Here is a 12,403-nt window from a genome sequence, read left to right as displayed (position 1 = left end):
ACCACCCCTCCTCCTCCTCCTCCTCCAGCCTGCCTGCCTCCCACGGGTGAAGTGAAAGGAAAAATATCCTGTGAATTAGTGGAAACCTCAGTCAGTTTCATTGTTCGGTCGATGTCTCCTCTTATTTAAGGACACGAGGTGAAGGGCTATAGGTTGGGAGCAGCTGTAAATACAATCGCTGGGCAAGCTGGACAGCGAGCGGGCCGAGAGGTTTACTGTGGGGTGATGAGAGAACCAGCGATCCTGAAATCTCCGATGTCCCCGATGGATCATTAGTGTAACACACTGCGAAAAAGCCAAGTCATAACGGAGCTCCCACGTACAGAAGTGCTTGTCAAATCTAAAGTGATTTATACCACTGTGGTTTTGCACTGTTTCCTACCATGCTGTGTTGTGTGATCATTTACTTCGGATTTTAAACCTCCAGTTCAGCTGTGTCTTTGCATAATTTTTAGGTGACTATTTCTTCATTTCTTCTTTTGCATCAGATGTTTCTGTGACTGCACCTTATGTATATTTGCTTACCCTTATTTCTCGTGACTCTGATTCAGAACAGATTGGCACAAGTTTATCCAAAATCTGCAAAATCTCCAAGAAGTGATTCATTTATGACTGGAATGACCACATATGTAACACATTTTCAAAAAATCCAAGCTTTCAGAATGACATCCTGTTAGGTCTTTTTGCGACGTGCATAAAACAAAACTACAGAGCTCATGGAGGTTGGGTAAAATTTATAGACTGTCAATTCTGCTGGGACTTTCTTTCATAGCTCTGAGGGTATGTTGTCATTATGGGCAACGTTAGAAATCATTGAGTACGACTGATGAGTGTGGCTGATTTATGCCAGTATAAAACGACATATTAACAGTCGTACAGTTCCAGGAAATTTACTACATCCTGTTTCCATGTTAATGCCACTCTTCAATATTTGTCCATGAGGCAACAAAAGGGTCTACAAATGTGGTAGATAATTTTAAACCCACAGAACTGGAGCTGAAGCTATTCCTCGAAAAACTGGATTAGCTTGACTATTAAAAATCATTCATGCAACAAAAGAGAGATAATAGTGACGGGTGACCAGAAAAGACGAGAAAACCCCAGGAAGTGTCCAAAGGTTGGGATTTCATGCTGAAGCAACAACGATAGCACAACCTCAATGTAACATCACAGCAGAAAGCATCCAATCTGCAGAGCGGTATTACTCTGATAATCAATTCCTAAATGGAATATTCCACATCATATAATCCTTCAACTGAAGCAATGTGTTCAGATGACAACAGTTTTTCTTAATAGCGACCATCTTGTTTTATACTGAAAGACTTTGTCACTTTCATCGCATTAACTTCGAACCACAATCTCGTCTCTTGGTCAATGAACAGCTCCAGGGAAAGCACTTGGAGATTTGAAGCACCTTGACAGAAGGGAAAATGTTACTCATTCACTTTCATCCACTTCCCGCTCTCCGATACCCCCCAGCTGTGGGGGGCATGGGAAAGGAAAGAAGCCTCGCAAGGCATTCAGGTGTCAGCTGGAAGGATTTGGCCCTCCGGGATGAGATAGGAAGAAGAGTCTGACACAAAACAAGCCAATTTGTGAATTCAGCCGACAGGTGTCTGGCCACGGTGGAGCCTCAAGTTAAACCAGACTATCAGTGATGGTGCAGCCCAGCAAAGCAGCACTGGCATCATGAAGCTCGCTCCCTGAGCTCTGTGTTGGGAAGGAACTTCACTGCAGCTCTGTAAAAATACACTGATCACTTTTTTTTTGCTGTTTTTTTGTGTATGTTGCCTCCTCCAACTTTGTGACCATGCCAGCTTTTCACGACAGATCGTAAAAAAAAAAAAAAATCTCTTTGATGTTTGTGGGAAAGCTGAGATTGGCTGAGACCAGGCTTTACTGGAGATCTGAGAGGGAGATATCAAGTCTACACTGGCTGTTTTTTTATGCTCTAGTTCCAGCTGAGACCACTGAACTGCTGCTGTTGGTTTTTAGCAGTTTTCTTCTCTCTTAAACCTCCTCTGTGTTAATATCTTAAAGTTTCTTGTCTGACTGGAGGACAGATTTTGCCGACTGAACACAACATCATTGTCCAACATTGGCTTCTTGGAGACCACGGTGATCGCATGACCGTCATTTAGGTTTATGAACAGAGCTCCAGAGGCATGACAGGCTGGCTCACATTACGCAGTTTGCTGGGGATTGAAACCTCTGGGATGTCCATTTGTGAAAGATCCTTGCCTCTATTTTGAGGGGTTAAGACAATAAGACACTTATACTGTCCCTTCCCAGGCTGAGCCTTAACTCATCCCGTTTACTGGAAGGAATTTAACAGGCGACAGCTGGGGCCCTACAGGGCATGATCCTTCCTAAATCATTAGCAATGATAGACTTATTTCATACAAGGCTTTTCCTTCATGCTTTCTCTCTCTCTAAAAAGCACAAAATTTTGCTTTTGCTGTTCCTCTCCGGCTGTTTTTCCAGTTTAAAATAAACAAACTGCCAAGGGTTCACATCAACATGCTGCCTTTCGGTCATCTTAGAGCCATTCACAGTCACAACATGTGTTATTAACTTGAAAGTGAACTGAACCCTGACTACCCTGGTGTAAGCTTCCAAAGCTGTAGCACCAGGTGACACATAAAGAAAACTTTAACTCATCTAAGATTACAGGTGAAATTACAACCTGTAAAGCCTGGTTGTAACTCTCATGCACAGTTCAGAATAAACTGTAACTAACTGTGTTATCGGTCTTTTTTTCAAAGTCCTGACGTAGCGATAGAATTTTAGTCTTCTGTAAAGAATTCATAAGAGTCTATCTGACGCTTTGCTGTTATGTTATACGTTAAGGGACTATTGACATAATGCAACCTTTTAAGGTCCCCAAATCCCTGGTTTGCTCAGTCTATTTTTGGTTTTCAACTGTTTATCCAGAGAGAGCTGACCAAACATACTGCTTCAGCTCATACAGATGCACACGTTCCCACCTGAGAGCATCTATGTGCACCAACAAGTGCCTACTGTTCTCTCAGAGCGGCTCTACTGGAGCAGTTTGAAGCTAATTGATCAAAGATACGCTGATAACAAGGGGGAGGAGCGGTAGTAGCTACAAGCCCAGATACTTGCCAGGTGGAACAGCGATACTGAAACCAGCAATCTTTGGATCATAAACCTGATTTCAGAGCCCTAAAGCTGCGTCTGCTCATGCTGTTTTTGTGTAATGAAGCCTGAGCTCCCTTGAGACCCATCAACTGCTGACCTGAACACAGGTCAATGACCAAGGAAAGGGAAACTGAAAGATGAGACACTGCACTGTGTGTTTGTGTATGTGTGTGTGCGAGGGAGAGGAAAAAGACAGATCAGAGATAAGGGGATATTCTGTCGCTAAGATTTGGGATGGAAGATGTATTCCATTTGAATGTGTTTTGTGTGTGTGTGTTTACTGAGCGTATTATTATCTCCTGACTGAACCTGCAGCAGCGTGTGCCTCAGGACGACAGATAACATCATTACAAAGCACTGCTTGTCCTAAAACCGCCTCCCTAAGGCAAACATCGCACACAATGAGACAACAGCACACCTTCACTGTATGCAAATAGCAGCTTGTTTGTTATGACTCACAAAGAAACATGTCAGCTTCACTCTGACAGAACGTAGATACTTGTATCTGCCGTATTTGTAGAGAAAAACTGCTTCACAATAAGCTACAGCAGAGCAGCAAAACAATAAACTCAGTAACTCTGGTTGCGTCCTTGCATTCTGCGTTTCAGTTCAGCTAATGTAAAGCAGGATTTGATAAGAGGTAAATTATTTCTTTGTGTTTCTCTCTTTTCTTTTAAAGCAGAAAGTGTTCTACCATTTTAGCAGCAACTGCGATGAAACTTGAGCTGTAAGACTTTCATCCAAGTGCACTTTAAGAATGGATCAGAAGGTCAATGTGTTCACATCGAGGGAAGCCATGGTGGGTCGTTTCTGTGGCCAGTATTATTACTTCAGACGGTGCTGAGTCTTTTCTGGCTTCAACATAAAAACTGTGCTGGAACAACATAACGCTAGCCAAAGGAATATTGTTTCTTTTTCCCTCTGAATGTTGTGTCTGTGTTATGAATCCAGCAGTCTGCATCTTCTCATAAAGTTTAAATCTTTGTCACAGAAACAGAGGCACAGCAAAAGTGTCCATCTCAACAGATAATGCCAGTCATAAAAAAATCCATTCTTATGAGAGGAACAATAAAAATCTTAACAAAATAAGCTAAAGAAACATTTTTCTAGAAATAAGTATCACGATATTATCCAAAGAAAGAATAACTGAAATCTCTGCAGTAGAGGAAAAAATCAACTTCAAATACCTGAAACATAGAATTTAGCAGTAAAAACCAATCGTACTGAAGTGGAATTTTTATTTTATTTTAAATAACTCAAAGACAAAACTTGATATCAAGGTGATTTTTACAGGTAGAAGTGCTGTTTGAGTCTAATATGAACAGACAGATGGGAACATTCAGCTTTAAAGATGATGCAAACCTTCCTCTGTCCATGTATGATCCGCCTGCTCAGGTAATATAATATATGAGCTACAGGTGCCATTTGTCCAGATAATAGCTGTGATCTTTCAGGAGCACTAATGAAAACTCAAAATGTCTTCGTAACTCAAACCAAGCCCTGCTGCCTTTGACTTATGACCTGGATGACATTTTATATACATTTAACACCTTTTAAGGCTTCTATAATTGAGCTACATCAATTTCGGCGATGTTAAAGGGCTGCAGACAGCGCGGTGAAAGCCTGGTGTGTGTCAGGTTGTATAATTTAAAACACCCCCAGGCTGTCCCTGTAAAAGCCAGCCGGTCTGAGACAGCAATGACGTCCTACACACATGCATGCATACGTGTGTGTGCATCGTTTTCCTGCAATAAGTAGAATAAGGTCTGACGGAGGTGAGGAGAGCCAGACCATCCTAAAAGCTTTACTTCTGCTACTGTGTGTCTGAGGTGACAGCTGGATCCTACACATCAGATTGTGGATTTTCCATTTCCTTTCTTCTCATGTTTGTCTGAAACTTTAGCTCTTTTCCATTGTCCAGAAATATTCTGCCTTCTAAATGGTTTTTGGAGGCGTTAGTGTGTATAATGACAATACCATCCATGTGACAGTGTGGTGCTGAAATATTTATTTTCCCATTTTGCCTCCTGTTCATCATACGGTATTTCTAATGAATGTTGTTTTAACCGAACAGACCCACAGCTTGATATGAGAAGCCTCAAGAATTAAGTCAGAACCGTAAAGTAAATTTGGCACATTCATGTTTTCATTTCCATTCCATGTCGAGAACCGCAAAGAGTAAACCAGTGCCTTAATTTATGATGTCTATGTGATGTTTGAACAGGTGCTGAAAAAAAGAGATGCAAGAAAGAAACTGGAAAAAAAAAAAAACATAGAAGGAAAGATGCCTGTCTTTAAAGTATCAGTAATTTGGATAGTTCTTTTTCCAAACAACTGTAAATCAACAAAAGCACTGAAAGAAACTCTTATCCCAGGTGCTAGTATTGATACTTGGGCAAGCTGTTGCAGTGATGAGGGTTGACAGTAGGATCTGTCTGGAGGGGGATCTAAAAGTTCCAGGACTGTTCATATGCAACATGTGCAAGCAGTAACCGTGATGAGTCAGGAGATCATGTGACGCCACGTTATTAACAGCAGGGCTTGTGTTACACGTTTTTGTGATGACTGATGGGTTTGTATTTGTGATTAATCCATAGATTACGACTAGGAGCAGAGAAAAAACCATCCCATTTTGTGCCAGTCAACAACCCGATTCAGCCAGTCTTCATGATGAGGATCATTGCTAGTGAGGTGAGCTCCCACCCAGAGACCACATCGTAGTTTTTACAGTGGAAGAGTCTGAAAATTCCAGAGTTGAACAAGGTGCAACAAGGGGCATGCTCATTGTTTGCCTCAATGTTCACGTAGTTGTGCGCTAGGTAGTTCTACTGTAACATACTGAGGTATCTGAGGAAAGACATGTGGTGCGAACAACCTGAACTGGTGTGCAATGTCATGTTGGTGCTCCATTGTGCGCCGTCACAGCCTGGTGATTATGCAAAATGTTTTTTGGCCACAATAACAAATCCACCAACATATTCACCCTCCCTACTTGCAAGATTTGACTCTATTTCTTTTTCCTCTTCCCCAAAATGAAGTTGAAGTTGAAGAGTTGGAGTTTTGACAAAGTTTAGCAGACTGAGCGCCCATGTCAGATGGTGCTTTGTAGGTTTACGTCACTGGACTTCCAGGTAGTGTTGCAAAAAGGCCGTGAGTGCTGTATTGCTGCACAAGGACACTACTTCGATGAAGATGACAGACAAATTTATCTCAGGTAAGGTTTTAGATTTTCATAGGCTTAGTCTCTGAACTTCTTGATCACTCTCATTATGACCTCAGGAGCAGGGACTTTTTGGGTGGCAGGAGCAAAACTTATTCCTGAATTGCATCATCAGTAAGGGAAATATTCCTCAAAGAAGATTTAGACTAACCTTAGATTGTGTGGCTATCACAATTTTGAAACTTTGAGATACAATTCAGGGATAATTTTATTTGGATGCATAAATTTTGTCTTGTACTCACCACATGGAAGACCTCAGCATCCTGACCGGTGGTGAGAACCATCTGGGGCTGGAGGCCGGATTGGAGGAAGAAGCCATGAGCTGACACCGTGCAGCCTCCGCTACAGGGAGGGGGTTGAGAACGGATATTAGTGTTAGCATCAGAGAGAGACACAGTAGATTCCCACTGGGAGGGACCTGCTGTTAGCATTAGTAGTTTAGCCACTCGTCACCTCCCACTCGTTTCCTACTGCTGTAAAACTAAAGCATTAATCTGTCTCGGCTCATCCACAGCCATCCTCTTTCAAATTCCCCCTCGCTTTCTCTCTCGTGCCTTCTCTGAGGTGAAGAAAGAGCTCATATTTGGAGGAAATTAGCTGAGATGACATTGACAAGGAGTGATATCAATAGCATTCCAGAAAATATAAATGTGTAAGCAGTTTGATGTTGGCCACCATACAGAAATGGAGATTAACAGTTGGAAAGTGGAAAGAAACTCTAAATTAAATCGAAAACCCATTCTGCATAATATGATTCTAACCTCACAAAGGAGCGCAAGGGCTGGATTTTGTTGATGATGGGGTCTTGGTTGTAGGTGAAGAACGTGGGGGCGTGGCGCTCCACTGAATCCACCGTCAGCTTCACAGGCTGCTCTGAGGGAACAGCGTGTGGAGGAGTCTTGCAGGTCAGCATGGTGGACGACAAACTGATGGTGGAGAGATGGATGGGGTCAGGGGGTGAGGGGGGAAGAGTAAACACAGAGGATATATTGTTGTGTTTAGTATGCATACAATGGAAGCTATTGTCCAAGTCGCTATTCATGCATTTCTATTACATTAGTCCTGCAGATAATTCCTGCTGCTTAGGCGGGAAAAGGAACAGAATGAGGAAAAGGGCAAGAAAAATAAGGGGAAATGAATGAAAGACCTTGAACCTTTAACCTGCCCTCCAGCTTGTGGGCAAACTGTTCTCAGGAATATTGTAATGTCAAGGCACCTTTGATGAATGTGCAACAAACGCATTCCTCTGCAGTACATACACTGATCAGCCACAACATCAAAACCACTGACAGGTGGAAGGAAGATTGAACAATATTTCAATTTTAGCTTATAACTGCAGTGGGGAACAATCACCAAATCACAAAGGCTGAAATACAGGCTATACGCTACACAACAAGTCTGGCTCAGGGTATCAACGCCTCAGATCCCAATCTGATCGAGCATCTGTGTGATTCACTAAAACAATCCTGACCCATTAAGGCCCCAAGAGGTCCTGTGTCCATGGCCTGATGGTCAGAGCTGTTTTAGTGGCTCGAGGGGGTCTCATAAAATATGAGGCAGGTGGTTTCAATATCATGGCTGATCACTATATGAATGCACAGTGCAAGCACAACAATTTGTTTCTAAGAAAAAAAGAAATTAAAATACAGAATATATAACAGTATCAGCCAGATAGAATAAAGAACAAGGATAAAACATAGAGTGTGAACTGACCTCTGGATCTTACAGACTGCCTTCCCTACAGTCACCTCTTGCTTGTTTCCAGTATCCAGAAAAGCTCCTCTGATAGTCAGCATAGTGTTTCCAGACTTGGGCCCGAATGTTGGGAAGATTTCATGGATCACAGGGTCCTGGATGTAAAGAAAACCAGACATTTTGGTATACTCTGTCTCTGTTAAATGAAGTTTCCCCATTTTGAAACTACAAACACTGCCTGAGCACAAATGATCAATTATCGATACACTGTCTATGCTACGGCCACTTTAAAACCTTGGCTCAGAGCAAGTGACCAGAAACATAGGACGCTGCTGATGACCTGAACTCATCAAGCATTGTAAAGTCGGCCTCAACTTGGTCCATCTTTAAAATGTATATAGGTTAAGCTTGATTCTTATTTGAACTTTATGACAAATCAAGTCATAAAAAGTAGGAAAACGTAGTTCTTACCACAAAACTGAAACCGTCCATCTTGGCCACCTTGTTGCCACTGGTGACCTTCACTGTGTATCCTGACGGGGTGAAGTTCCCACTGAACACTGGGGAACAGTGCATCTCAGTCCACCTACACCCGAACCCCCCCCAAAACAACACACAGACCTGGCATTATACCCTGCTGCAGCCACCCAGCATTTAGTCTAATTCAATGATGATCCAGTACCCTGCAGGAATGCACAAAGACACAATCTTCATCTGGAATTGTGTGGGCAGTGTTTTTATTTTTTCCCTCGCAATTTGTAATGAGGTTGTTTGTAGGGGCTTTTGAATGGGACATGGCCCCAGTGGATTTGGAGGGTGGAAAGTCTGGATTCAGCTATTTTTCCCAGCAATTTTTCAGTTAAGGAAGTCATGTGTTGAATGTGGCAGGCTCCAGAAGAGAAAGAGGGGGGTTGCTTCTTAACATTCTTCCTTCAACACAATAAACCCTATTAAACCCCGATAGGACGCCAGTGTACGGGACCCTTTATCTCATAAACACCCACCACTTGACATACACTCTGTCTCTCTCTGCTTCTCAAAGGTGGCTTTTCAGATACCATGCAGCGCTGTTTTTCACACACCAAAGAATGCCAGCACAACTTGTACAGGAACAAAACACATGTACACAATTCACTTCTTTTTAAATGTGAGAGCTCTATGCTCCTTGAATCAAACACACAAACACACACCTGTGGATGTTGTCTTGTCTGAGCAGTTTGCAGGGAGCTCCCGCCACCTCCACAGTTACCAGTGAGGCCTTGAACCTCTCTGACTTGTCGAAGCCAAAGTTGCGTCCGCAAACTGTCACCACTGTAGAGCCTCGTATTGGTCCAGAGGTTGGAAAGATCTAGTGTGTGCAAAAGGAATATTCACGTTAAAGATTCAGCACTTTTCCTCCCAAAAAGGTTGAGAGATTTAGAAAGTCTTGCGCAGTTTCTTAATTCCCACTACAATTTTGTTTACATTTTGTAGTAGCTGCTGAAATCAAGAGGTTTTATTCCATCCTTATTTAGACATTTATCTGACAACATTTTAAGTATATGATGCAGAAAAGTAAACTACAACACTTGGAAAACAGCATCCAAACATTGAGTTTTGTCTAAAGAACATCCATTTGACCTTTCTGCGGACAGTTTTTAAAAACTCTGTCTATAAAACACCACCAGAGAAAAAGGTGGGGTTTAAGGGTCTTCTTATCCTACCAATCCATTTTGCTGCAGTTAGGGCAGTGGAGACCAATCGTGCTTTTTCTACATGCAGACAGTCGACAGACCTGCGTGGGGTCCAGTATTACCATTAAAATAAAAATTAGCCACTGTGAAGTCCTACAATGCTGTAAAGTAGGACAGTGCAAACACATTCAGAACACAGGTTCAGCAGAGAGGTTTTATGAGCTGTTTCTGGCAGGAGAGGAGAGACAACAGTTTGAATAACTTGCATGATGTGATCACAACTGTAGCAGGTGACCCAGCAGACTGAGTCAGAGGGAAACTGAAAAGTTACTTGAGTTTGCTTTTACATTCAGATTATTTGCACAGTTTTGAAACAGCTGTGACTCGAACAATGAAGAAATGATTAATTTAAGCATTCTCACACTGAGGTGGATAGATTGGGGAAAAAAATCATGATGGTGTTTTGCGATGGACAAATAAAAAATCATGACCTTTGTGAAACAATCATAGCCATGGTAGCGAGTACCTTAGTGATGACTGGTGTGCAGTAGTCCTGGGTCCAGACAGTGGAGGGACACTGGTTCGCTCTGGTGCAGCGTCCATTACACCAGCCGCATTCTGTCACTCTTGATGACACCAAACAGGAAGTACAGGTGGTCAGCTGACCACAGCCGGGGCCAATCAGAGGGACCTTAGTGATCTAGGAGTGAGGACAGAATTTAGGACAAAAAAGAAAAATTAGCCACTTTGTTTTTTTTTTTTAAGATTACTTTTTCTGGCATTTTTGCCTTTATTAGTTAGGACAGCGAGAGAGTGAGACAGGAAAGGAAGAATGGGGAGAAACCTGCAGCAAACTGTCGTGAGCGGGAGTCAAAGTCACGACTGCTACGTCGGGGAACTACAGCTCCTATTCATGGGTCGCCCACTCAACCAGGTGAGCTATAGGGGCACCCGTTTAGCCACTTCATTACATTCTTGGGCAGAAAAAGACGGAAAGAAAAAACAAAACAATTTGGCTGCAGAATCCTAGTTGTAAGCCTGTGGGAGCATTATTCTGTTTTATCAGCTTGCTCTGCTCCCTTTTGATGGTTGTCTATTCACATAAGTTTTTGTAATCATGTCACTAATGCAAGAAATATTGAAGATTTTATTATTGTTTTTGTTCAGGGATGAACCCAGGGCTACCCAACGTGTCCAATGCAATATGCTCTCTACATGGCACAACTTTGTTTTCATTTACCATTTCATGAAGGAAAAAACCAAAAAGAAAAACAGGATATATAATCTGTGGTTCACAGCCCACCTTGTTCCCTGTGGCCATTAGCATGGCTCCATTTGCATGGCCAGAGTCCAGCAGTGCCACACTGGCAGAGACGGGTCTCGAGTCCAGGCGGATGTTGACATGGGGAGAGGCAAATCGGGAGAACAGCACCTAAAAGAGGGAGGACATATCATTGTAATCATCCTGAAGGGGCTTTTATTGTAACATAAACAAGAAACTCTGACACAATTTATCATTAGCTCAGACTGCAAGGAAAAATGAAGTCTTTTTGAGATGTTCTCACAAGGAGTGATTGTCAAGCAAACAGCGTGCGGCAAAATCTATGATTTAGATAGTTTTCAATTATTGTCAGCAATCAACAAACCAGGTTTAAATAAACATTTTAGGCAATACTTTTTAATCAAACCCTGTCACCTCACACAGACAAGGCCCTGTATCAGAATCTTGGCCTAAGGCTTTGTGTGGAGTTTGCATGTTCTCTCCGTGCAGCGTGGGTTCTCACCGGGTTGTCCCACTGCCTCCCACAGTCCAAAGACATGCTGTGGTTAATTGGTGATTCTAAATTTTCCGTAGGTGTGAATGTGAGTGTGCTTGGTTTTCTATCTCTATGTGTAGTCCTGTAATAGACTGGTGACCTGTCCAGGGTGTCCCCTGCCTTCACCCTAAGTGAGCTGGGATAAGCTCCAGCCAAACTGTGACCCTACAGATAATAAAGTGATGTACAGATAATGGATGGATGGATTTTTTAATCATACAGTCTTCAAAATATTTGCATGTACAGCGAAAGAAATGATCGTAAATGGTACTTAAACATTTAAATATAATCTGTTAGAAAGACATACCACCAAAGAAATCCACATTACCTGATTTGTTCTTTATGGTATGGCAGTGATTTGTATATTTCATCTGTTACATCTCTTACTAGAGATAAAAATGATTCATGCAATGTAAGTTTGCATCAACTCAAAGCGACGTCAGGCACAAAATGACTGACAAAGAAATTTGGTGTTCACTGTTTTTTTTTATATACCACCAGCACCCAGGTCAGATCAGGACTCCGTTTGGAGGTGAGATACTGTTACCTCTGTTTGTCACTGTTGCTATGTTTTTTTGGAACACTAGTCGTGCACTGATACAAGTTGTGAATTCAGTAAGGGGGAAAGATTATATGGGGTCTGGAATATGCAACAATAGGACAGCAGGAAGACATCACATTTTTTGGCCGACACACCTTGACTGAGAGCTGGAGGAGGAAAATGATCCAAACCGTGTCATCTTTCAGTGGGTGATGCCTTCATTTGGCTTATTTGTAAAGCAGACTCACTACTAATGGCGTCAAGTCCAGTTTCATGGTCTTCACAAGTCGTGGTT

The 12,403-nt window shown here is 42.2% G+C and overlaps 1 protein-coding gene across 2 annotated transcripts in view; it reads right to left on the bottom strand.

Annotated features, from left to right (window-relative positions):
- The window catches only part of met (MET proto-oncogene, receptor tyrosine kinase), a 76,414-nt gene that overhangs the window by 32,280 nt on the left and 31,731 nt on the right, over positions 1-12,403 (bottom strand). For both annotated transcript variants that reach the window (XM_008277977.1, XM_008277978.1), the window contains exons 4-10: positions 11,054-11,182; positions 10,277-10,450; positions 9,268-9,425; positions 8,549-8,663; positions 8,096-8,232; positions 7,144-7,308; positions 6,625-6,724 (exon numbers count right to left, since the gene is read on the bottom strand). In XM_008277977.1, the coding sequence (XP_008276199.1) occupies positions 6,625-6,724; positions 7,144-7,308; positions 8,096-8,232; positions 8,549-8,663; positions 9,268-9,425; positions 10,277-10,450; positions 11,054-11,182 (978 nt within the window). The remainder of the gene's footprint in view (positions 1-6,624; positions 6,725-7,143; positions 7,309-8,095; positions 8,233-8,548; positions 8,664-9,267; positions 9,426-10,276; positions 10,451-11,053; positions 11,183-12,403) is intronic.

The sequence above is a fragment of the Stegastes partitus genome, unplaced genomic scaffold, assembly GCF_000690725.1.
Source record: "Stegastes partitus isolate 25-593 unplaced genomic scaffold, Stegastes_partitus-1.0.2 Scaffold112, whole genome shotgun sequence".
Classification (NCBI taxonomy): Eukaryota; Metazoa; Chordata; class Actinopteri; family Pomacentridae; genus Stegastes; species Stegastes partitus.
This window is presented reverse-complemented; position numbering and strand designations above follow the sequence as displayed.